The sequence below is a fragment of the Haemaphysalis longicornis genome, unplaced genomic scaffold (genome assembly GCF_048455015.1).
Source record: "Haemaphysalis longicornis isolate Haplotype H1 unplaced genomic scaffold, Haemaphysalis longicornis Haplotype H1 scaffold_10, whole genome shotgun sequence".
Classification (NCBI taxonomy): domain Eukaryota; kingdom Metazoa; phylum Arthropoda; class Arachnida; order Ixodida; family Ixodidae; genus Haemaphysalis; species Haemaphysalis longicornis.
The window spans coordinates 155109156-155134789 of NW_027526204.1; the positions used below are offsets into that span (position 1 = coordinate 155109156).

The 25634-nt window shown below is 50.4% G+C and overlaps 1 protein-coding gene across 4 annotated transcripts; it reads left to right on the forward strand.

The window, feature by feature from the left end:
• The first annotated feature begins 7 nt into the window (after positions 1-7).
• Gammacop (coat protein (coatomer) gamma) lies at positions 8-25546 on the forward strand. 4 transcript variants are annotated; one of them, XM_077691362.1, is made up of 21 exons: positions 8-145; positions 870-919; positions 2819-2899; positions 3268-3419; positions 3494-3518; positions 3586-3636; positions 3693-3785; positions 3853-3939; positions 4274-4390; positions 4454-4494; positions 4795-4996; positions 7789-8497; positions 8565-8687; positions 8748-8777; positions 8900-8944; positions 9056-9118; positions 16073-16218; positions 16303-16474; positions 23195-23295; positions 24598-24736; positions 25110-25546. In XM_077691362.1, the coding sequence occupies exons 1-21, from the start codon at positions 106-108 to the stop codon at positions 25340-25342; spliced, it is 2700 nt and encodes an 899-aa protein (XP_077547488.1). In that variant the 5' UTR covers positions 8-105; the 3' UTR covers positions 25343-25546. The 4 variants fall into 4 exon arrangements, with proteins under 4 accessions (XP_077547488.1, XP_077547491.1, XP_077547492.1 ...); XM_077691363.1 differs by lacking the exon at positions 8-145 and adding an exon at positions 218-364; XM_077691365.1 differs by lacking the exon at positions 8900-8944.
• The last annotated feature ends 88 nt before the right edge of the window (positions 25547-25634 follow it).

Here is a 25634-nt window from a genome sequence, read left to right on the forward strand (position 1 = left end):
GACGACAACGGCAACAACGGCGTATGGGTTGGAGAGTATGTTTCATACGTGGCTCTGAGGTGTGTGGCACACAGATCGAGCCGAAAGTTAGTGCCTGCTATCAAGATGTATGTATTAAAGCGTGAAAAAAAGGACGAAGAAGACGGTGAGCCACAGGCACGCGTTGGAAGTGTCTGTTACAAGTCTGGCCTCGTGCGCGTTCCCCGGACCACGGGTTGCCGTGCTGTGCACTGCTTTTTTAACCCTAACAAGGCAGTGTTTACCGGTGTATGATCAAAACCGTGTTTGTCGCTTGTAACCGAGTTTACCTGCTCCTGGGTGTTTTTTTGACTAGGAGCCATGTCTTCCGCAGGTGGTGATGCCGGTAAATACGCCTTATTTGTGACGCATCTCAAGCTGTCGGCTTCACAAACGTGACAGGAATTCGGGAAGCTGGCACGTCTCGATGCTTCGTTGACGTGTAGCCGTTCTGCGCCGGAATTACCTACTTGTTCTGCTGAAGCGAACCCACTTTGACCACTTGATGTCGCATCAGGGCTTAATCAGCATGCCTGCTTGGATGCACGCTAATGAAAACTAAACCGGTCAGCACACCATTTGGCCGTGCAGCATGCCATGAAATGCGCTCGCGAGAACTTTCACGCCCTTTACGACTTTTATTGCTCGTTACGTTTTCGGCACTGGTTACCAGCGACACTTGAAGCTCTTGAAATTGCTTTGGGCGTTGTAGTTGCAAACGCGAAGTGCCGCCGATTACTGTCCGGGCGCATGCGAATGGACTGACAGTTCTCGGCAAGGAGAACTGCCAGCTGCTTTGTTGACGTGTTTCGAGCTATTAGCGTGCTTACTGATGTATGCGCTTTGCCCAGGTGGCAGCAATCCCTTCGTCAACCTCGAAAAGACGTCTGTGCTTCAAGAGGTGAGCAGAATCTGTGGTGCCTTGACATGTATAACGTGTTCTTGTGTTGACCCCGTAGCGTTTCTTTTTTCTCTATTTCTCGTCGCGAGTGAAATGTTCCCAGATTACTGTTTACCAGTTGCCTGCACTGATTGGCCTAGTAAGATTAGCCAAACTTACTCGCTGCTTCAGACCGTACCACTTTTTGTCCGTGACCGCACACGTGACCCATTAAGAGCCCGATTAACTGTTCCGCAATGGCTTCTTTTCTTTTATTTTTTTTATGATGCGAAAAGCTGCATAACGGGAGCGACACGTAGAAATAACTCTAGAAACATTTTAGTTGTCATTACACATTACTCAGGTCACTCCTGCAACTCTGGGAGAAAAGGTTTATTTGAACAGCAGTAGTGTGTTGAACCATTTGATACCATTAAAACTACCGGATACTGCCAACGGTGCGTTTGCTTGAATGCACTGGTCAAGCTTGTGCAAAGAGGGCTGCACTCTAAAAAACAATAGTGCACAAATGCGTACTTCCATCTAGTGTCGAGAATAGTAAAAGTAATGAAAATGCAGTTGGCTACTGCAACCAACACCCTTTGACACACTCTATTCTTTGGAAGCAAAAGCTGACAGTTACAGATAAAAAGCTGAGGTGGTGAAGGTCACGTAGGGTTAAAAACATTGCCAGGCTGGTTGGTTGGTTCTGAAGCTGATAGGACCAAGTTCAACAAGGAGCAGCAGGGCATGTGCTTGTTTGTCATCGCTGTCAGTCTGCCGCCGCTCACTCTGCAATGTTGCACCATCGCAAAACTTTCGCAACATTGTTGGCGCCTTGTTGTGGCACTATAGTACTGTTGCCACAACGGAAGCATGGCCACGTAGTTTTTGTTAGCGGCTGGTACAAAAGTGGAGTACTACGGCAGGGCATGGGTAAACAAGGCGCTAACCCGTAAGAGATGCAGCCGAAAAACATTTTTTGAAATCCTGTTTAACATGTGGGAATACCGTGTGTCTCTATCAAATGCCGGCCAATATGCACAACTGCGAGTCGCACCTCCAAGGGAACTGTTCCTGAGCATAAGTGTCGCTGCTTTGCAGATAGCCAGTGAAGCTGGGTTGACACAGGGCCCCTTGAGCAGCACCCAGTGAACCGTAGTGGGAAAGAGGGACAGGAGTGATTCATGGAGGGTGGTCTTTAGATGTTTCCATGTGCTTCTTTAGCCAGGGGCCGCTTGCCATCAATAGCGGCTTTGTTTTTGCTTTTAAATCCATTCGCACGTGCCCTCAGCTTCTGACAGGGAATGCTGTGTGGACTGCGGGGATGTCCTGCAGCTAGTGTACGGAACAGCCCGCTTTAATTGTAAACTAATTGAATTCTTCAGGTTTCAACACCGAATCTTTGCATCCAGTTCTGATGACAGCCACTTACAAATTGAAACTTAGTCGAAATTGCTGATTGCTTTCGCTTTTCCCGAGTACATGTTGTGTGCCGCAGCAAAGGTGCTCTTCTCATTTTCATTGCCCGTAAGTGGTGTTTTTTGTCGTGCAGCATTGTCGCGCCCTGAAGCACTAGCAGGTGGTGAAGTTATCGTGGGCAGACAGTGGTGTGGTGTGCACATGCACAGGGTGGTTAGTGGTGGCCTGCCCCTGCCTTAGCTTGCTGAAAAGACAGAGAGAAAGAGAATGGCTCTGATCTGTGTGAGTTGGTACAGAACTGGGGAGGAATGAGCTTAGACGTACACCAGATAGACAGGGAATGCACGACACAGCCAGATGGACAGAAAATGCATGACACAGCGGTGTTCCGTGCACTTCCTGTCTTTTTGGTGCTTGCCCAAGTTCAAGCTGATTCCCAGGAGGGAAAAGCTTCTGATTGGTCTAACCGTGTGTGCTCGGCACTTGTGGCCTGCCCAGGCGCGCACCTTCAATGAGACTCCCGTTCATCCACGGAAATGTGCGGAAATCCTGAGCAAGATCCTGTACCTGCTGAACCAGGTGAGTGGATGAGGAGGATGTGCACCAGTCGCAAAACTCTGCTTCAGAACTGGGGCCGTGTGGGCACCCAGGGGACAAAAGGTGGACTTTGCCAGACATTTACTCAACCAAGGGAATTCACAGTTAAAAAGCATGGGATCGCTGACCAAAAGTTTTTGAAATAAATAAAGTTAAGCTTGCTTTTCAAATTGGGAAACATTTAATGAGGTCATGTTCACTCGTGTTTCCACGGTTTCTCTTTTGTAGCTTGTGGCAGCAGACACTGGCACTTGAGTGTACCCCTTCAGCACTCTGCCGGCAATCGATGCCAGGCTAGTCAACTTGCACTGTGCTAGTCCCGGTTGGAGCCCAATTGCGTGGCCACGCAGGGGGAGACGCTGGGCACCCGGGAGGCGACGGAGGCCTTCTTTGCCATGACCAAGCTGTTCCAGTGCCGGGACCCTGTGCTGCGGCGGCTGGTCTACCTGGGCATCAAGGAGCTGTCCAGGGTGGCCGAGGACGTCATCATCGTCACCAGCAGGTGGGAAGAAGGGCTGGCTGCACTGACGGCCCGCCCCCCTCTCACGCTCCCCCTCCTCTTGCATCCCCTTGCAGCTTGACCAAGGACATGACGGGAAAGGTGAGTGCATGACGGGAAAGGTGAGTGCCCCGTGTGTGTGCCCTCGCTGAGCTGGCTGCTGCTGCAGGAGGACCTGTACCGGGCGGCTGCCATCCGGGCGCTGTGCAAGATCACCGACGTGAGTGACCCAGCGGCGGGCACAGGGGCCACAGCTGACGTTGTGCCTTCTCGCAGGGGAGCATGCTGCAGGCCATTGAGCGCTACATGAAGCAGGCCATCGTGGACAAGAACCACGGGGTGTCCAGTGCAGCTCTGGTCTCCTCGCTGGTGAGTGCATGCCAGCCTGTCTGCGGGTGGGTTCAGCTGGCCCAGTCTGAGTGCTTACTGTGTGCAGCACCTGATGTTTGTGAGCCCGGAGGTGGTGAAGCGGTGGGTGAACGAGGCCCAGGAGGCAGTCAACTCGGACAACATCATGGTCCAGGTGGGTGCGTGGGCTGGGGCTCATGAGCTACGCTCCACCTCTGAACCACCGGCCTGAAAGATGACAAACCACCTTTGTTTACGAAAAGAATGCGCACGAGCGAGTTAAGCGAACATCTTGTAATAAGAAATGTCATGGGTGCGGGAAAAAATTTTGGCATTGCTGGGGCTCAAACCCGGGCCACCCTTTCCAAAACTCTGAGCTGCTAGGGCAGAACAGCGGAGTACTTTTAGCAGTTGCATCAAAGAACGGGAGGAGCAGTAGATTGCCAGCCAGGAAGTGCGGGGCTTGGGCCCACGGAGGAAAGGAGTCTCGTCTGTTGCTGCCCGTGCAGTTCCACGCCCTGGGCCTGCTGTACCATATCCGCAAGAGTGACCGGCTGGCCGTCTCCAAGCTGGTGAGCAAGTACGCCCGGTCAGCGCTCAAGTCACCCTACGCTGTGTGCCTGCTGGTGAGTGGCTCCTCCCCGCTGCTCGCTGGGCGCCCGCCCCTGACAGCTTCTTCCTCCCCCCAGATCCGCATTGCCAGCAAGCTGATTGAGGAAGACGGCGTCGGGTGAGTGGGCCCCGTCCAGAGGCAGGGGCTGTGGCCCCCGTGACAGCGGCCAGGGTCGTTGGGGTTTCTTGTTCTTTGCACTGGTCATCTCCAAGTTCGTCAAAACTAGGGTTTTTTTCTAACAGCTGAGGCTAGAAAACTTGGGGTGTTAGTGAACACCTCTTGGTGTGAACCGGGCATCGTGGATGAGGAAGCAAGCACGTGTGTCAGAGAAGGAGGGGGCTGGTGGACACCCGCATGAGTGGCAGGACAAGGGCGCAGACCAGCCAAGCCTCTCGGTGTCGCCCCCCCCCCCTGCAGGCCCGAGAGCCCGCTGTTTGGCTTCATCGAGAGCTGCCTGCGGCACAAGAGCGAGATGGTGATCTACGAGGCGGCGCACGCCATCGTCAACCTCCGGTCGACCACTGCCCGGGAGCTCACGCCGGCCGTCTCGGTGCTCCAGCTCTTCTGCAGCTCACCCAAGCCCACGCTGCGCTTTGCTGCCGTCCGCACCCTCAACAAGGCAAGCAGCAGGGGGCCAGCTGGTGCTAGCGGGACAGAAAAGGGCACCGTATTTTGGCAACCAGAATGTGCTGGATCACATTGCGACCATGGCATTGAAATTGGGCAATTTTTGATACTGAAACTGCATCATGGGCAGCTATTACCAGTTTGCAGAAGTGTTGCCTACTGGCAACATAGAGTTTCATACAATAATAACTAGAGGGGACACTGGCGCTAGTGTCAACGCAAACATGGCAGCGGCGCTTACGCTCAATGGGAATGATGGGTGGTTCTGGAACCGGATTGTGTAGGATCTAAACGGGCCTCTGGCTGCGCAAATTGTGTTTTTTAACAAAAAAAGCTGTTATTGCCCGGTTCTCTGTTTACAAATTACATGGCGAACAAGAAAGTTAGTGACGAAAAACTGGTTTTGTACAAAATAAAACGGCGCGTTTAAAGGGACAGACAACCGATTTTTGTCTAGTATATATTCTCTATCCCTAATGAAAGAGCATCACTTAAAGCACCTTGACGAGAAACGGTTTTGCTGATAACGCTCTAGAACTTTTAAATCGAATTTTTTGATCTACGAGTCGTATGTGTCCCTCCCAAAACTAATGCTGGCAACCATGACATAGAGTAGCTCGCCAACATACTTTTGTCTGTATGCGAAATAAAATACGACATTTAAAAACTTGTTCCCAGCTAAAAAAGTTTGAATCGCAGGCTTTCCTGTTCCTTTATGTGTTTTTTTTTTTTTTAATGCAAGGGTCAATTTTGCACGAATGCGCCATCTGTTGGGATAGACGATAGGTAGAATCTGGCTTCATGTGGGGGTGGGAAGTTCGATTCTCCCCGGGCGCGACATTTTTTTTTTTTTTTTAAGCTGCCATTGCCGTATTTGGAGACTGAAATCAAATATTTTGGCAGAACAAACGCCCCTGACTCAGACAGAACCGTCAAAGCTCCTTCGCTAGGTCTGTTTACTGAACGCTGCTGTTGATTCCGGGCATGGTGGCTCAGTTAGTCACACTGGGAGCAACCCAGCGGCGGCGGGCGGCGTGTCTTAAGAATTTTCAAAGTAATGTTTAGAAATACATATACTATTTAAGCGTGTACAAATACTTGTGTTAAAAGGTTTTCAATACGTAAATAAACATTTCAGCTGTTACAGGAGCTGCTAGGTTTGCAGGTCACGTGACAGGGACACATATTGTAGTGTCAAGTTTCGACACTACGAACCGCCACCCTTCCGATTTCAGGAAGTTTGCTGCCAAATTAAAATTATTTCTTCCAGTTTGTTTAAAAATTGCTTGTGGTTACCGGGCTATATAAAACGCCGGCTTTCATATGAGCTAGAGAACATATACGCGACAAAAATCGGTTGTCTGTCTCTTTAAATAAAAAGCAGACGCAGTGTTGAGGAGGTTTGTGGAGCAGGTTTGCCATTTGCCGCCAACTACAGCAGGACGCGGGCTTCTTTAACAACTACTTGTAAAAGTTTTGGCGCTGGTGGTTTGTAATAAGAAGAGAAAAGTTTTGTGCTCACAAAAAAAAAAAAAAAAGAAAGAAACCGATTACTTTTGGAGAAGTTATTCTTGCCTGAATTAGTGACATTCATCAAGCTGCGTTCCTATCAGCCACCGGTACTGCTGGTCTACGTCGTAGGAGCCGGCGTTCGCACGGAAGGTGTGGCTGTTCCAAGCGATTCGCAACCATCGTCAGCTTCGACAATACATTGCTCTGCCGAATGAGCAGTGCCGCAACTCCCAATTCGCAGACAACTTCGCCGCACAGAGCGCCATCATTTGTGTTTTCGTGCTCGCTGTGCCAGCAATGAATTGATAACCCATCCAATTCGCAACTCTGGTTATAAAACATTCCACTCAGGGCGGCGTCAGTGCACGCGACATGCAGTTCAAGGAGAAATGTATTTTTGATAGCTTCTTCCAACACCCCGCGTAGGCAAATGTGTTCATGTAAATCCAAAACGAAAACGAAACTGCCTGCAATCCATAGTAACTTCCACAAGCCATCGAGCGCCAATCCGAATCCAGAACTACCCATCACGCCCATTGAGGCGTACGATCGCAGCGCCAGATTCCTCTCTAGTTGTTATTGTATGAAACCTATGACTAGCAAGGGTGTCAGGAGGATGTTGTCTCCCAGTGGGTATGAGCCGGTCATCATCATCATCATAGAGATTTCCCGTGTCTCTTGGTCATTCCCGTCTCGGGCAATCATGGCCACAGTCACCCTTGCAGCGTTCTGCTGCAGTTTTGGTGCTGAAATCGTTGCTCACGGCTGCTAAAATGGGAAAGGGTCGTTGGTGTCACAACAGCCAAGCATCCTCTGTAGGCAGTGGGGTCTTAGCAGTTCAGTTCTGGAGCGGGGATTACTGCCTCCTCCCCAGTGGTGTTCATGCCTTTTGCCCCCTCTTCAAGGCGGTGGGAGTGTAAACGGTTAATCAAATGTTTCTCTGCACTTGCTAGCCACTGTCATTCGCTGGAAGTATAACAGCTTTGTCAAGGCCACCTCCCTTTGTTCAGACAAGTTATGACAGGGTGCGTGAGCTGTACTTGGCGCATGCTCTTTTAGAAAATTGACGGTCAGTTTGGTTATCGACCACAGTTACTGACTGTTGAGAGGAATGGGGAACTGAAGGCAGCCAAAATTCGCTTCCACATGCTCACAGCCAATGAGTGCGAAGGCACTCTTTTGGTGCTTGCAGTCTGCTAGCTGACCTGGACCAAGGTCGGTTCCCATGAACACCGTCAGCGCACGAAATCTGACTTGTGGTGGTGCCGACAGGTGGCCATGGCGCACCCGGCGGCGGTGACGGCGTGCAACCTGGACCTGGAGAACCTGATCACGGACGTGAACCGGTCCATCGCGACGCTGGCCATCACGACGCTGCTCAAGACGGGCAGCGAGAGCAGCATCGAGCGGCTCATGAAGCAGATCACGTCGTTCATGTCGGACATCTCGGACGAGTTCAAGATCGTGGTGGTGGGGGCCATCCGGTCGCTGTGCCAGAAGTTTCCCCGCAAGCTGCTGGCGCTGATGACCTTCCTGGCGTCCATGCTGCGCGACGAGGGGGGCTTCGAGTACAAGCGGGCCATCGTGGACACGGTGATCCACATCATCGAGGACAGCCCCGAGGCCAAGGACGTGGGCCTCTCACACCTGTGCGAGTTCATCGAGGACTGCGAGCACACGAGCCTGGCGGTGCGCATCCTCTGCCTGCTGGGCCGTGAGGGCCCCCAGGGGGCGGCCCCCTCGCGCTACATCCGCTTCATGTACAACCGGCTCATCCTGGAGAACGCCCCCGTGCGCGCCGCTGCCGTCAGCGCCCTGGCCAAGTTCGGCGCCCACTGCGACGACCTGCTGCCCAACATCGTGGTGCTGCTCGAGCGCTCGCTGCTCGACACGGACGACGAGGTGCGCGACCGGGCAGCCTACTTCCTGCACGTGCTGCGGCAGCGCCAGAGGGCCCTGGGCACCCGCTACATCCTCGACGGTGGGTGAAGGGGAGGAGGTCTCCCCCCTTTTTCCCCACCGCTGACCCCCGGGGTTGCCTCCGGCAGGTCTGCAGGTGTCCATAGTGGGGCTGGAGAAGGCGCTGCAGCACTACGTGGCCGAGCCCAGTGACAGCCCGTTTGACCTCAGCAGCGTTCCCATCCAGCCCCTGCAGGAGAAGAAGCCGCCAGGTGAGCTTTTGGGGGAATAACGGGGGCCAGTGCGTCACCTGAGCTTCTTGTCTTCCACAGCGTCTGTTGTGGCTGCCGAACCCTTTGGACGTAAGCGCACCACCGTTCCTTCTGCTTGCTCGCTGGGCTCTTTCCCTCCCTCACCTCTGCTCCTTTCTCCCTCCCCGGTGAATGTTCCTTTGCCTCTCTTCTTCTCGACATCTGCTTTGCAGCAGCCGAGCAGACTGCCAAGCTTGCGCCTGACTCCTGCCAGCCGGGTCTGCTTGCTCTCCTTCCCTGCATGCCTTGGTGTGCTGGTGATGGGTGGTGCACATGTGGGCGTGCCCTGCCCCAGGACGCCCCCAACTGTGTGTGTGTCCCCTTTGCAGAGGCCGTGCCCAAGGGCGGCAAGCCGGACAAGGTGGCCGCCTCCAGGCAGGACCTGTACGCAGGTGAGCATGCTGCAGCCTGTGGGCACACTGTGTGTCGTGTGGGGGACAAGCCAAGGGGGAGTGAAAAGATTGCATGGAGCGCAGGCGTTTCCTGGAGAACTCCTGTTGCAGCCAGTGCCACCGGCAATTTTGTGTAACCACTGGGTTTTAAACTTGAGAGTGATTTAAGGCGAAACCATCAGGGGTGGAACAGCAGCGCCATTGAGCGCGAAACGTGTTTACCTGCGCCATTCGGCGCCGAACGGCCCCTGTTGTGCCAAACCCGCCTGAATTAAGGGAGACGCGGGTGTTCAAATGGTCGAAAATCGCGAAAAAGACGCATTTTGGGAACAACACATTTTTGGTGTCTCCATACCTTCAAGCACCTATTGTAAAAGTTTCACTGCTGAATTTGGTCGGGGAAATTCTTAAAATCCACTGTGTAAACGCAGCGGGAGCCGCAAAACACTGAGAATCGGGCTTAAAAAAAACTTGGAACTTCGCGCACACGCCCCACTCGAAGCATACTGCCGGCGGCGGCCATCTTGGGCTAGCCTTGTAGCTGCTTTCTTTGTGGGTATTTTGCGCTATCTTAAACTGGCGTCGCATGAGGAGAACGAGCATTACCACCGATTTCGCGAACATCATTTACGAGTCGCTGATTGGCAGGAGCACGCACGCTTGAGGCAAGCCCCCTGATCTGCGTCTCTGATTGGCCGGCGCAGTTGAGCTGCCTTTTTTTTTTTTTTTTTTTTTCGCTTTGTTTTTGCAGGTGCGCGTTCGCCGCCGCAGTATTTTCAATTTGGGCGTGTTTTCTCTGCCGTTAGTGACTGCGATTCTGTCGCAACGCCTTTTTGTCTCGTGCCGCAATGCTTGGACATCTTTTCCTCAACTAATTACGCGCTGCAAGCGCACGAAAAAACGACGGAACACGCCGTAAATGGCGGTGCTGGGATCGCCTGTTACGTACGAATCTGGTCCGAGAAGCACCACATGGAAATGTCCGGATTTAGTTAGCTGTTGTGCTTTGGTCTCGTTTGTGAAAAAAAAAGTTGGCAGCACAATATATTTGTGCTTTTCTTTGGTTTGCATAGATGTTGAAGGACGTGCAAAGTAGCAAGTACCGTTTGTGAAGTTCAGCAAAAAGTAGTTTTCCAGCGCTGTTTGCAAAGGTTTTCATTGCTTGCATAGAGCTTTTCCGGTTATGTCTGTAGTACGGTCGCATTCTTGTTTTTTTTTTACTTGAGGAACAGAGTGACACAGTGTTTATATTGTGGCAATGCTGTAACAATAGATAAACTAGAGATGTATTTTTATCTATCTTATTTTGCGACACCATGCTCTGCCTTACGGAGTGTTTCGTTATCTGGCTTTTGGCCTAGGATCATAAGACTGGTATCATTTCATTTGCAATAAATAGATCTAGCAGGTGAGGCTGTTTGTATCACTCTGGCATTGATCGCCAAATTAAAGTCCACCCACACCTCAGCAGTTCCTTATTTTGTGAGATCACGCTTTTCTTTACGGGATGTTTCCTTATCTTACTCTTGAGCTAGGATAACAAGGCTGGCATAATTTCATTTGTACTGAACTGATTTAGCAGGTGATGCTATTTGTATCACTGAAGCGTTGATCACAAAAGTGCATTTCACCTACAGCCTTGCTGTAGGTTTGAGATTCATTGCAGAACAATCTCTAGTTCTGGGTGGCTGCGGTGCTTTAGTCTCATTGATAGCAACAAAATAATACATGGTATTTGAGCCTTTCTGTATTCTGAAAAGTCACTGACAGAAAAAGTGAAAGAGGATATACAGTTTCTGAAGTTTAACGGTAGAAGTATTCGTGTAAATTTACGTCAGTCTTTCCAGAGTTATCCTTGTGTTAGTCACATACTTGGGGTGCGTTTTCCCGCAAAGAACAGAGCTACAAAATGATGCTAATTATATTGTTGGCGCTATGCCGTAGCAAAAGTGACCATGATCATAAACTTGAAATGAATTTTTCTTTTTTTTTTTTTTCTTTTTTTTTTTGCACGGCCATGCTCTTTCATACGGGGGTTTTTGTAATGTTGCTCTTCGGCTAGGATGACAAGACTGGTATCATTGCATTCGTGCTGAATTGACCTAGAAGGTGATGCTATTTTTATTACTCTGTCTATGAGCACTTATTTGCAAAAAAAGAGTAAAGATTAGGTAATTTTGTATGAATTATTGATATTAAATGTTCACCTTCTTCATGCATTGCAAAAATCTTCAAAATGAGTAAAAATAGCATAGCTGGCAGAGCAGATCTTTGGCATTATATCCATACAAATGATTATTGAATTTGATCAAGCGAAATTTCTCTAAACACCCGTAAGAACTTCCTCAATAAATAAACTTTAAAACACTGCATTTCATGGACAAATAAAGCTACGTTAAAACCAATTACATATTTGTAATCCGCATAGAAGCTCATCAATGGTGCTAATTCTCATCTATCTGGCACTAAAAATTAAAAAAAAATGTCTAGAGACCCACCTCCGCGTGATACGACCGCCATGATGCCCAGCCTCCGAAAACTTGGCTGAAACATCGTGTTTTCGGTTTCATCAATGCGTTTATGGTTTCGGTTTCATCAAGACTATGAGCAGCTATCGAACCTGGTTTTGGCTTAGCCATAAGGCAGCAGGCACTACGCGCCATCTTCTTGAAATTTTGTGTGTTGCCTTTGCATGGTCGTGTTTGGGGGTGTCGGCTAGTGCGCTGCATTTATTGAAAAATGCCAAAAGTAAAATGTTTTTGTGTCTCATCACAAATAAAATAATATTCGCATGAAAGGTTATAGTTTATAGGAGGTTAGCATCAGTTTAGTCGCCCATTTTTGGGGATCCTAGGTTTGCGGCCCGCAACTTTGCGTTGCTGCAAATATTGAACAAAAAGAGCCTTGGAGGCTTTGCCCTCGTTTGTTAATTCGGTGCACTTTTGCTTTGACGTATGTACTCATTTTCGCCCGTGAACTTGAAACGGAAATGAATCTGAAACTTGAAATGAACTCCCTGCTAAACTCAGGGATGCTGGGTGTCTTTTGCCTCCTCCCCCCCATTTTTTTATACACCATTTTCCATAAGCAGCCGGGAAAGAAGGAAAATACTCTCAAACCAGTTCTCTCGGCGGCCGACCAGTGTTGCCTGTGCGCGCTGGGCTGCTAACATCGCTCGGCGCGGTGTGCTCCGCTGCGTAGTTCAGGGGTATTTCGCTCCGTGTGCTTAGTTTTGTGGAACTTTCAACTGTTTTAGCCAATGCTGTGATGCCGTTCAAGGCGCAAACGTCGCTTGGTCAGCACTGCGCGGTGGTGGGTTATTGAACAACCAGAGAAAGCGAGAAACAGTCGCTGACATCACGCATGTGCACGACACTGCCTGGAGAAAATGCAGTGCGGTTGCGGCGTGTTTTTGCTGCATCGCTTCCCAACACACACCAAGTTGAGATATTGGTGGATGCCGTTGATAAATCGCAACGACTTTGTACCAACGACCAACTCCAGAGTTTGTTGGGTGCACTTAGACGGCAAGCAGATGGAGAAAAATCCATTTACCACACGCAAAGCTGCGACAGGGAACGAAACCCCCTGAAATGTTAGAAGCAACTTTATCCTTTACAATACAGCATTGATTCATTGGTTGATTGATTAATTGATTCATTATGGTGTTTAACGCCCCGACGCTTCATGGGTGATGAGGCGCGCCGTAGTGGAGGGCTGCGGATTAATTTTGACCACTTGGGGATCTTTCACGAGCGCCGATACAATACAGCATTACAATAACTTCTGGTTCCTTGTAGTCAATTTAAAATACCATATATTGTTCGGCCATTACAGCCGATTGGCATTAAACAATCCCCTTTTCATCTAATCTAACTAGGGGTGTGCGAATAGTGCAATTTGATCTCGAATCGAATTCGGATCGAATAGTGTCGAATGGTGGACAAAAATATCGAATATCGAATACCAAAGCTTTTATTTGGAAGAACAAACAAACACATGCTCATGTCCTTGAGCTCTAAATAGTAAATACACCAACAGGAATTAAAGAAATCACAAACTGTCATGTTAAAAGTATTACGAATTCTCCAAATCTCCAAGTAGTGAACGGGGTGTTTGCTCTTCAAGTGATTCAAGAGCGGGCTTGTCGTGCTTGCCGGCGTCTTGAGCGTGAAGCCGCATTTCTTGAGGATGGCAGAGGACGACTTGCCTTCTCAAAAAACTTCCAAATTACGCTTCTTTTTTCACCGCGGCTATTCATGCTGAATGACACGGCACGCGGACGTTACACAGGAGGATAATCACGGGCGTGCGACGACCATGGCGCCGACGGCGATGACCGTCAGATTGGCTATGGATAGGCGTCGAGAAAGGGTCTAGGACGGGTGATGATAGTGTGTTACAGCAAGGCCAAAATCACAGAAATTTAACAAGACCATAATTATACGCTATTTTGCGGCTGCACAGACGTGTGATAATATTAATTAACTAAAGAAAAATGATATTTTACGGCCGACTATCAGGGGGGAAGAGTCAGAGTCATCGCCATCACAAAATGGCGTCGTCGTAGTAATTTGTTTGTTTTGTCCCGAGTGGGACGCATCATATTTGTTTCCAATGACGTGAAAACGGCAACGCACCTCATTATTACAAAAACCCGTATGTGAGGAACGTTTTCTGCACGCTAAAGACTGCTGTGTCGCTCCTTCTCTCCGTGTATGCCAGTGACGCAGAAAAATCGAGGAACTATTCAATTACATGTCGGCAATGAAGTCTCTGCGGGCGAAGAGGAGGGATATGTCCAAACCTCAAAGACAACTTTCCTGGGCGAAAACGGGTCGCTGGCAATTGTTTGACCAAAACCTTTCGACGTTAGGGTCAGTAAGCGCCACACTAATCTAGCCGCAACTTTGGCAGCGTTCGGAATATTCGCCACGTCGAATTATTCGAAAGTCCGAATTCTGGGCATTCGAAAGTCGAATCGAATTATTCGGGCAAGAAATATTCGATTCGAATTCGAAAATCGAATATTCGCACACCCCTAAATCTAACCTTTAAAATCACGGCGTTTTGTTTACTTTTTTTCAGGCCAAGGCATTACACTGCCAAACGATATGAAAGGATAACTTTCTCCATCGCACACTGCTGGTCGATAGTAGGATAAGCAGGCAGCCCAATGTGGAGACGCAGCTCGAGGTGCGCGTCAACGCTGCATTTGGAAAACAGCTCAACCTGTTCACAATGCGGTCAAAGGAAAAGCTTCTAATCCTTTTGCGTTGTCACAGAATCTAATTACAATTACAAAACAGTTACTGCTGGTCGCGTAAAGCATTTGTGGTGCAAGCAGCGGTTTCACAAAGGTGGGCTCCAAGCGACAGGCCACATGCGCTGTGCAAAGTTAGGTCAATAATAATCACGATCATGATCAACCAATATTAACTCGCCCGAACGTCGACCCTTCTGCTCAACCTTCGAATAGTAATTTGACTGGTTTTGCGGTCGTTGTTTTTCCGCCTAGGTAATTTCGTTTCGTCAGTAACCGTCATAAGTCTAGTTAAGAAAAATTATATTGCATTGCAATGTCAACAGCGTAGCAATCGCTTCGTCGAAAGTCTATCGCGAGCGACCACGGATCACCGTGACCCACATATGCTGTGCGCGCTTCGCATGCGACGTCCGCGCTTCCGTAAACATGACTAATCGGTGAACATAACAAGCACGGTGGCATTGAAGACACGTATTTACTCCCCGATATCGATTTCTATGTCAGTCGGTGCCATACCGGTACGTTTGCATCGCAGAACTGCGGAGCACCACCGGCACCACCACCACCAGTGCTACTGCTGCTCGCAACAGCTGGGATCAGCATTTTCCGTTCTGGCAGCAAATAAGACCTAAAATCCGTCCGCAGATGATGAAAACAAAACAGAACACACACACAAGCACTGCAACCGCCAGCTTAACGCCAAACCACTACGGTTCACTTGGTAATGCACATGCACGGCCGCTGGACGAGAGCGCACGTCAGTGCGCCTTTCATCCAGCGGCCGTGGCACGGGTACCGAGCAGACGCACGGAAAGAACGGAGCACTTAACAGCCCAGCGCGGAGGTTTCGGCGGTCGCTTTATAGACGGCGCTGGCATCCGGTCAGAGAAAGCAAATGGCGGCGCCCACCACTAGCAAGGAAAATGGTGTATATTCAGAAAAGAACAAATAAACTTCAATTCAACTTTGGGGTTAGCTTTGCTTAGTGGAGGATGGTCTAATATTAATAGGGCCTTCTGACACGCTATAGTTCTGCGGCGAAAGTTCGTAGACTCTTGCATCCATGTGACGGGTAAAGAAAAAGCTATGTTCAGCTTTGCACGCACTGAAACCACTATTCTATAGAAAAAATGCAAGCAAACACCTTGTTTTACGGAATGCCGCTGGGGGGTTGCATAAACACTGCCGTTTGCTGGACACGGAGCAAGGCCTGTTATGTGATCTCTTTCGACTCTGCGCTTGAGGTTTGGCCCTCGAATGGTAATAATGCAGCGCACTTGCTGGGGCCCGGAAACCTCGAGACGTAGTGCAAGAACTGCATTCCTGGTTTTGAGTAGGTCCTAGTGCATGGCAAAACGCCCGAGAATAGTGGAGAGATTAGGTACATGGCAGGGGACTTGCACAGCGGCCTGTACGGAGAGTAGGGAGGCACCATAATGCTGTGAAATAGTGTTACGTCTCCTCCAAATGGCAATTCGGGCTGCTCCCAGGACTGCTCTCAAACCCATGGGCCCTGTTCCACCCCCGAACCATTGAAAGCAGTAAATAGAGATCAATTTAGCTTGTGAAGCCGGCTGGTGAGCAGCAGCTGCCAGGAGCACTGCTCACCACAGGAGCAGAGCTTTTCATCACAAAGTGGGCCAGTCCCGGGCGCCACCCCTCACTGGGCGTTGCTGCCCCCCGCCCAGAGCAACTGGCGAACGTGCCCGAGCTGGCAGCGCTGGGCCTGGGTCCCCTGTTCAAGTCCTCGCCGGCCGTGGGGCTGACCGAGTCCGAGACGGAGTACGTGGTCAAGTGCACCAAGCACGTCTACGGCCGCCACATTGTCCTGCAGGTAGGCGCTGTTGCTCCTTGCGCGCCCCCGACTGGTGGGCTGACCTCCTCTCGCCCTCCTCTCTCCCTGCCCCTGTGGCTGCAGTTTGACTGCACCAACACGCTCAACGACCAGATCCTGGAGCACGTGCGTGTGGCCGTGGAGCCGGCCGAGGGCTTCCAGGTGCGGGCGGAGGTGCCGTGCGCCAAGCTGGCGTACAACGCCCCGGGCACGGCCTACGTCTGCCTCGAGATGGAGCTCGAGGACCCCCTCATGGGTGAGCAGCAGCAGCAGCCGTGCCTGGCTGCTTTTGCACTCAAGCCTACCCGGCAGCACGCTCCTCCCGCAGTCTTCGTGGCATTTGAAGCTCCTGTGGCTAAGCCTTTTGCAGTGGGGTGCACCGTGTGTTCACCATCCAAGCACATACATGCTTGACGAAGGGGCTCTTCAGTCGCCGCATCGGATCTTGTTTTTGTTTTTTATCAATGCCCGTCTGCACAGAGCAGCACCGCCAGAATCCTGTTTCAAATGATCGATCATTGATGTTTAGTGAAAAAAAAAAAAAAAAAAAGAGGCACAACAGAGTGAGAAACAGACAGAAATGTCGCCATGCACAGAACTGGCGGACTTCTTGCGCCTCCGATTTGAAAGCCTAAATATTTTGGTGCATTGAACCTGGACAGGGGTCTGGTCAGCCTTGCCCGTGTGTCATGTGCCAAACTCGTGTCCCCTCTGAAGCATGTTGAAGCTATGGAAGGACACCACGTGGCCATCCTAATTGCCAGCCAGCATGACGTCATGTGATGGTGAATGGAGAGCTGGGGGTTGTTTCACAAATGCTGAAGCCGTCTGTGACTTGCTCCAAAGTCCTCGGGTGGAATGTAGATGGGCTGAGCAAGAGCGACTGGCCTTACGTGAACCATTCCTTTGATTGTGCATGGCTGCTGCTCCCAGTGAGACTGCCCAGTTGGCTGTCTTCACCCTGGTTCTGGGTGGCTTTCAAGGGCAGACGGTAGCAGCTCATGCACTGTTCGTTGGTGTTTAACTTGCCCGCTCACTGTGTTCTTCCCCTTTTCATCTTGAACTTTGAAGCCTGTTGTGTGGGACCATGTGTGCCCACTGCTTCTGCTCGCTCACTCTGTGCAAGCACAGAGTGCATGCACTTTCAGTGACTGGGACTTGTTCCGGTCGCTGGAAGGCAGAAGTTCTGGAACAGGGAAAAACTGAAGGAAGTAGCAGCAGAAGTGTGGTTTGTACAACGGTAATGATAATGCGCAGCAGATGGCAAAAACGTGGTGCCACCATCCTGTACCACTTTGCAGGGCCGGTCCCTTTACGGTAGAGTGTGCAAAAAAAGGTGGCAACACTGGACAGAAAATACACCGGATGTGTCAAAACCAACCCGCCCAAACTTTCCATCGTGCTAGGCCTTGGGGGGCGGGCAAAACCTTGGTTTTAGGCGCCTTTCTTTTTTTTCCAATTTTTGGCTTCCAAAGTGGGTCGTGCATGTTACGCATGGGGTGGCTTTTGTTGAGTAAGTACAGCGGGTGGCGGGTCACTATACTTTTTTTTGTTTTCCCCATTGTACGGCGTTCTTGATTAGTGTGCATTAAAATGGGCATGAACGTTGTTCTCGCAAGGCTGTGTTTCTGGTGGAGGAAGCTGTTGTCCTGATGGTCCCTGCATTTTGCATGCAGTAGAACCCTGGATCCTTGATGATGCAAAGTCAAAAGTAGTGTTGAGCAGGTGTACAGAAAACGTTGCCTTTTAGTGTAAGCAGACGAAGACGAAGGAAGACGTGAACGACATTCACAGGTGCCAACTTCCAACTGCTTATGCGTGAAAGACCACTTCTGGTTCTGTGTATACGCAAGCGTGGTTTTTCATGAATAAATAGTTGGAAGTTGGCACCTGTTGATGTTGTTCGCGTCTTCCTTCGTCTTTGTCTGTTTAGCACCCTGTTTGTCTTTCTTGTACAACAATGAAAAGTTCGTTTACTCGCCTTTTAGTGTTCCCCCCATGGTGGAAGGTGGTGGAAATCCCGCCCACTGCCTTTGGTAGGCTGCCTACCACTCTGACTTACCTGTTTGAAATGCACGCTGGAGGAACTAAACACGGCCGCTGTGCGAAAGCAACGCCAGTGGAAGCGGGCTGCACCTCTGCCATTGGTTTACTTACGTGAAAAGGAGATTGGACAAGTGGCTCCGAAGTCTGATTGCCAGGTGCATGCAGATATTGGAGTCGATGTTTGCGCTTGTCGCTTTCTAATTTTGTTTACAGGCTTCCACTTTTCACCACGCTGCAGCACCACTATGACCGGTATTTGACCAGAAGTGTTGAATTTGTATTGTGAAAGTTTGAAATGCTTATTAATTTTTTGCCCTTGGCTGCCTTCAATCCTTGATATGTCCACCTCTGAAATTCTTGGGGAGAACCCTGAGTGTAGGTAATTAAGTACTTGAAGAGGTGGATGCATACAAGCATCATGGACCAGTTGTCAGTCCCGATACCAAGCGCAAAAAAGAAATGCGAGGTAGAGGGGCATTTGGCAAGCGCACTCAAATATTGAGCAGTAAGCTCACTCTGCCACTGAAAAGGAATGTTCACAAACATGGCAAACGGCCAGTGATGGCTTGCCCCTCGCTAATCGCCTTGGAGGAGAACTTGGGTCAGGCCAGCACCAGGGAAAAGGACGGCGGGAGTAGTGCCGAGGGTCGGGAAACTAGCATCCCGTGTCGGAACAAGCTCGGCTGGAAGACGTAGCCCAGATCAAAGGGACGGCAGTGTGGACTTGGGCGGCTGGACAGGTAGTGTGGAGAAGTGACAACCACTGGATCACCGGGGTCACAGAGGTGGGAGAAGACTCTATGGAGGGATGGAATCAGAAAATTCGCAATCAAAGAACGCACTAGGGAGTCACGAGGGAAACACAGTTGGAGAAACATGGTAGGGACCTTTGACCTGTAGTGGGCACAAACAGCTACTGCTGATGGGAATGATCAGATTTTTTAAGTGCAGAGCACTTTATGGGCTCACCTCGTCGTCTTAGCTGGCTAACGGTCGATGCGACTGCCGGAATCAGGCGGCGCTGCGAGATAACGGACCCAAGTAGAGCCTTCTGTACCGGCGTCAGGGAGTCACGCTGAGGCTTCGAAAAACCACGCGGTTTCAATAGTTGTAGCCGTTCGAACCTCGTGAACTGCTGGCACTTGTCATACACCTCACTGTTGTTTAGCGCAAAGAAAACTGCAGGTACATTTCAGAAAAAATCTCTGTATATAACCGGCAGCCCCCACGTGCATTTACTTAAAGGAGCCATGAAGAGAAAACACAAGTTTGGTTCGTTCAAAAGATTGTCTTGTTAGAATCATACTGACACCACTTTTAACGTAAACTTCGCTCAAATAAGCTACATAATTAGGAAAAACGGGAATGGTCATGCGACCCACCAGCTCATTTCCCGCAACAGAACCTATGATGTCACATGAGCTAAGCTCTGCGATTGGCGGAGGCTGGCAGAAGCAGACGCAAATTAGGTAGAGCTTACAAACTAGACGAACGAGCGATTTGCGCTTAAATTTAGAGCACATTCTTTACAAAGCTCTTAAATAAGAATGATGGGACAAACAGTGGAAGTTACGAAAGCACATGTAAACATAGAAGTACTGATGCGTTCTGCTGTTCGTACTGCGCACAGCATGCTTGGTTTAGCTGCACAGCACTACGGGGCTTGGGGTTGTCTCAGACGACACTGGCCGATTGACGCAAGCAACGGTGTCTTACGTGACCCCATTTGTCGAGCGAGCACTGTTTCGGGGAACTAATATTTTCTCCTGGAACAAAACCAGCCAGGTTTAAATGCGGGCAAAAACAAACCAAACGCTTGCCACGGTATGGTGGCGCCATCTAGGTTACGGAACGTAAAGAAACGCGGGAACAAACCAACACCGCTGTACAGGGTGGAGACAACCTTTGAACGGTCCCGTGCCGCCGCAATTGGGCCAACGGGCTCAATGCGTTATTCTTTTCGTTTCCCACGAGACCTAGCAACGCGAAACAGACAATATGATTCAAACTTCTTCAGTAAACCGCGTTGCGGCGATAATTTTAGCGCGGTTTTGACACAATGACTTGCTTCGGCGGCGAGCGAGCAACCAAAAATGGCGGTGCCAGCGTATACGTGTCTCTACCCTGTACGGCGGATGCATGAATGAAGGTATTTTAGGCTGCAGAGTGGTCGGTTCCTGTGATGTCATTTGGGACCACGAAAACGCACGATTGAGCGGGAAAATCAAAATTTTAACCTAAATTCTTTAATTTCTCAGTGAATAAAGCACCGTTTGTATCCGGACAAGCGCTGGGGGCACTATAAAACACGAAATCTTTCGAATAAAACCAACTTGCATTTTCTCTTCATGGCTCCTTTAAGAATGCTCATTGGGTTGGTTTTTACGTAAGCAAAAAAAGCAACCGCGCAAGAAAAAAATTGCACGTTCAAAATGATGCAAAACAGCTCCAGCATACGAAATTAAAGCAAGTGCAAAAAGAACAGAGCTCCCGGTGGCGCAATTTCAGGCAGGGCACATGCAAGCTCTGCAAAAGCGGGAAATTTGAAATGCAGCAGTGAGTGGATGACAGCGCTGCAGCCCATTATGGCGAATCACTGCTCTGCACTCCTGACAGCTTTCACATGTCGGAGCCATTCTCACGGCAGGCCACTTATTGTTCCACAAGTGGCAGTCCTACTGCTGTTCTCTAAGCACTGCTTTGGTTTCTAACCTGCACAGTTGTGCTGTCTTCATCGCAAGCTCGCCCTCCTTGCTTGAAGGTCGCACTGAGCTGTGTTGAAGGCACGGAGCAAGAATAACACAGGAGGTGAAACTGGGCTTTCTAGCGCGACCAGATAATGTCACGAGCGCTCGTCATAGGTTAAAGGAGCCATGAAGAGAAAACAAAAGTTTGTTTTATTCGAAAGATTAGGTGTTTCATAGTACCCCAAGCGCTTTCCCGGAAGCAAATGATGCTTTATTCACTGAGAAATACGGCAATTTAAGCCAAAATTTTAAATCTCCCGCTAAAATTGCACATTTGGTGACGTGAGCAATGGTGTCACACGGGCCGGTCCATGAAACAGATACTTAGTATGTCGACTCCATATAGCACCCACACGCGGGAGTCGACCGAGACGGCGGCCATTTTAAAAATGCTAGTAAAACCTAGTGCACCCGCAGCCCTAGTCATGGAATCGCCTGATCCGGAGAACAAAACTCTCGCCGAGGAGCTCCGGCTTGCATTTAACAACCTCACACCACTTGAACGCTCAACGCTTTTAAGTGCACGAGCGGCAAGAGTTGTGGGATACGCGGTGGACGGGAAAGCGACCATTCCGCGATAGCCACAACAGACGAACGCCCTGCCGTCGGCACCGCTGCCTCGTCAGCGCCATCGCCACGGACGAATACAGACTGGTAGTATGTGCCGTATTTTTATTACGGTTAATAATAGTTCAACTTCAGTAGCAGTATCGCTTATGCCAGTTGGCCGGTGTCGTGTATGGAAAGCCATTCGCGCGTGCTCTCTGCTTCGACCAGAAAGATACGAGCGTCAATGCGCGGTGTTTACGGCATTTTTCCTCCAAGGTCAGAGCGCCTCGAACCCGAAAATTCGTCTGCGCGACGGCGAGATGTCGAGCTCGGCCAGGCGGTTGTTTCGTACGCATTGGCGCACACGCTTGAATGTTCGTTCGGAACTTCAACCGTTTACTCCACCGTTCTTTGTCATAAGAAGAATGTGCAGTATGTTTCACGGGCATTTAGCTCGCTATGCAAACTGTAAGCCCTGCCTAACATGCGTTTGCTTTTGCCGGCCTCCGCCAATCGCAGAGCTTAGCCCATGTGACGGCATAGGTTCTGTTGCGGGAAATGAGCTGGTGGGTCGCATGACCATTCCCGTTTTTCCTAATTATGTAGCTTATTTGAGCGAAGTTTGCGTTATAAGTGGTGTCGTTATGGTTCTAACGAGGCAATCTTTCGAATGAACCAAACTTGTGTTTTCTCTTCATGGCTCCTTTAAGCTAGCGGCACCTGCCGCGGGTGAAGAAACTGCGCGGCCGTCTCAATCGGCATTTCACTGCTCAGCCCCGGAATAAGTGCGGCCGCCATCACTTCGTCCATCAGGGGCCGCTACCCTCTCCTTCGCCGTTGCAGCTACGAAGCTTGACAGTCCGCCTTGCTTTTCATTGCGACATTACCTGGTCGCTCGCCTGCGCTTGCCACAATGGGCCGTTTCGCCTTCTATACATTCTTGCTGCGTGGTTGAAGGCTATCAGATAGCGCAACAGGCTGGCACCACTGGGGGGAGAAATGTGCCAGCAAGCGAAAGGAGCAAAGCTGTTCCATAAAAAAAGTCTCTGGGCTACACTTTTCTGTCCAGAAATGGGGACTCTGTTTGTCCTTTCAGGGTTAATAAAATGCACGTAATGTTACTGTTCACCTCCCTTGTGTGCAAAGAAGCAGCAGCAGGACTGTTGCCATCTCAGTTATGACCAAAGTGTGATTTTTTCCAAATCTCCATGGGCACACCTTTCGAGTTGGTGAGTGGGATAAAGCGTGCTAAAGTTTTTGTTTTATTGTAGCGGACATACGTTCTGGAGTGTAATGTTTTAGGAAACCTGCACTGCAACCTGTTTAACAGCTGTTCTCCTGTGCCGCTGTTGCTAGCTATCTACCTTGGTGAGTGACAGGGAACTTGGCTCAATTATAGCGTTGTCATAGATGTAAAATGTGGGGTGGTGGGTTTCGAAGCGCACGAATTGTGGATCGCGAATTGGGCCCCTTCCGAGACCTATTGTCATTGCTGCAGGAGCACCTGCCGATTGGTACCTCCTGTTGTGCCTCCAGGCTACACTTGTAACAGCTGAGATTTGGCCCGGGGATGCAGTGAGCTTGGGCGGGGGAATTTCCGAAGGGGCACCGTCCTCACACGTGTTCTCCTCCAGTTGCAGGGACGTTCAGCAACACACTGAAGTACCTGGTCAAAGACTGTGACCCAAACACTGGCGAGCCTGATGATGATGAAGGCTACGAGGACGAATACGTGGTGAGTTTTCACTGGGGCCATATCTCCTTCCTCTGACTGGGCAGCCTCCTTCGGCCTGTACGGTTCGAGAGAACTTTTCCAGAACACGCGTGCGTGCAGCTGCTGGTTGCTGGGGAAGAGAACACCGTTAGCAAGATTAGTGGGCCTTATTTACATGGCCTGTGGAATTGTTCGAAGCCTGGGGTTCTAAAATACCTTATTTGCCTTATGTTGCTCAGCAACTACCGACTCACATTTTGGAGAGGGCTGAAGCATGCGGGAGCCAACCTCCTGAGTGCCCAGTTACCTGCAGTGGAAAGTGGCGGTGACTTGCGCATTAACCTTTATAAACCTTCTTGGCTGTACTTGCGCTGTGAGGGAAGTTAGTAGTGAATCTCTGGTGGGGTATCTGAGGGAGGCAGCCTGTTTCTGCTCCTAGAAGCTATAAGGTGTGTTTTCTTTTCATAAGGTGTGTTCGTGTGGTTGTTCTTTAAGGGAAAATCGTTTCCTCCACAAGCTGTGCCAGCTGGTGTAGGCATTTTTAAACTTAAAGGATGTTGAATCTGTGAAGGACGTTGAATCCGCGGCAGGAAATGGCTGGCTTGCTGTTGCTTAGACAGAAAAGGAGGAGGACGTGCACTGCTAGGGCGAGGAAGAAAATGAAGGAGTGGCCAAAGGGCATTTGGAGCAATCACATGGGTGTTGGCTCTTGTCTTGTCAACAAGACGTGTAGTATGTGCGTTTCCGGCACTGTAATATCCGGACACAGGTTTACCCCCCCCTTCAAGACCGTTTCAGTAGTCTCCTCAAAAAGGGGGGTTGGTCGTGCAGCTTCTTCGCGTACCTTGAAGGGGTTCACAGCACACAAGTAGACGGACACAACCAGGGATAGAAAGACAGGACAAAGCGCTGAGCTGCCACTGATTTTTTACTCAAGAGTGACAGGGTATGTACCCTGACGCATCCAGTAGCTAGTCTAACATCTTGCTCCCTGCCCACCACACACATTTCTTTTTGTTTTCGGCTGCACTTTCAACAGAGCAATATCTGGACGAACATGTGGGGCGGGCAGGGAGTGAGAAGATAAGTGCTTGCGTCTAGTCTTGCTAGCCTTCCTACGGGATGCGTCAGGGTACATATGTCACTCTTCTTTGAGTAAAAAATCAGTTGTAGCTGAGCGCTTTTTCCTGTCCTTTTTTTTTCCCCCTTGGTTGTCCCCGTGTACGTGTGCGTTGTAAACCCCTTCAGGGTGCCCTGCCAACTACAAGCCAGCCCTGTGCTGTGTTCATCTTGCCCATGGGCTCGGTGTGTGTGTGTGTGCAGCTGGAAGACCTGGAGGTGACGGTGGCGGACCACGTGCAGAAGGTTCTCAAGGCCAACTTTGCCGCCTCGTGGGAGGAACTGGGTGCCGACAACCAGGTGGAGGACACCTACGCGCTCAGCACCATGAAGACCCTGCCAGGTGGGCTTCCCTTCTGCGGTCGCCTGTCACTCCGCACAAGCCCGGCACCTTCAGTGCGATGCAAAAGTTAACTGTGCTGGTATGCTGCGCCTGAGCAGACCTTAAAAATAACGAGTCAACATTGTTTACAAAAGCAATGAGTAGAATGGAAGCAAGAAAACTTTTTACAAAGCAAAGCAATGCACCCGGTTCCCTTCTGGGACACAGAACGCAGGCTGAAAGCCGTGGTTCTGCCCATTGGGCTACTGAGGCCGAACAGCAGGGCTCTGGGAGGAGGGTTCCTCCAAGTAGAGCTGTGGGAGCGTGCAGTGTGCCCACGGGGGAAGGGCATGGCAGGTGCGAGTGCCTCTCCCTGTTCTCCTTCCCACTGCAGAGGCCGTGCAGCAGATCACGCAGTTCCTAGGCATGCAGGTGTGCGAGCGGACAGACAAGGTGCCCGAGGGCAAGAGCTCGCACACGCTGCTCCTGGCGGGCGTCTACCGGGGCGGGCACGACGCCCTGGTGCGTGCGCGGCTGGCCACCACGGGCCTGGGCGTCACCATGAACCTGGCGGTGCGCAGCAAGGACCCCGACGTCTGCCAGGTCATCATCTCGGCCGTCGGCTAGGCCGCTGGGAGCAGACGGGGCGCAGCCGGGGGGGCCACTTCCCTCCCTCCCTCTTCCCCCCATGTTTGAGTTTGTTGAGAGGCTTGTGCCGGCTAATGTACATAGACTGACGACGCTGCAAGCAGGGCTCTGGTGAGACACAGCCAACAGCTTTCCTTTTTGTAATTAATGCGTTGCCTCGTAAGTAAACAAGTCTGGAGAAGAGCACACTGTCTTGTCTCTACCAAGAAGGAGACTGCCTCGGGCGGTTGTTGCACATACCCGGGGATGCTTGTCCCGTGAGGAAATGCAG

Coding starts and splice junctions, on each gene's coding strand:
- Gammacop (XM_077691362.1), top strand. CDS start 106: ATGTATGTATTAAAGCGTGAAAAAAAGGACGAAGAAGACG. Junction 8,945..9,055: donor GCCTGACTCCTGCCAGCCGG/GTCTGCTTGCTC, acceptor TCCCCTTTGCAG/AGGCCGTGCCCAAGGGCGGC. Junction 24,737..25,109: donor CACCATGAAGACCCTGCCAG/GTGGGCTTCCCT, acceptor TTCCCACTGCAG/AGGCCGTGCAGCAGATCACG.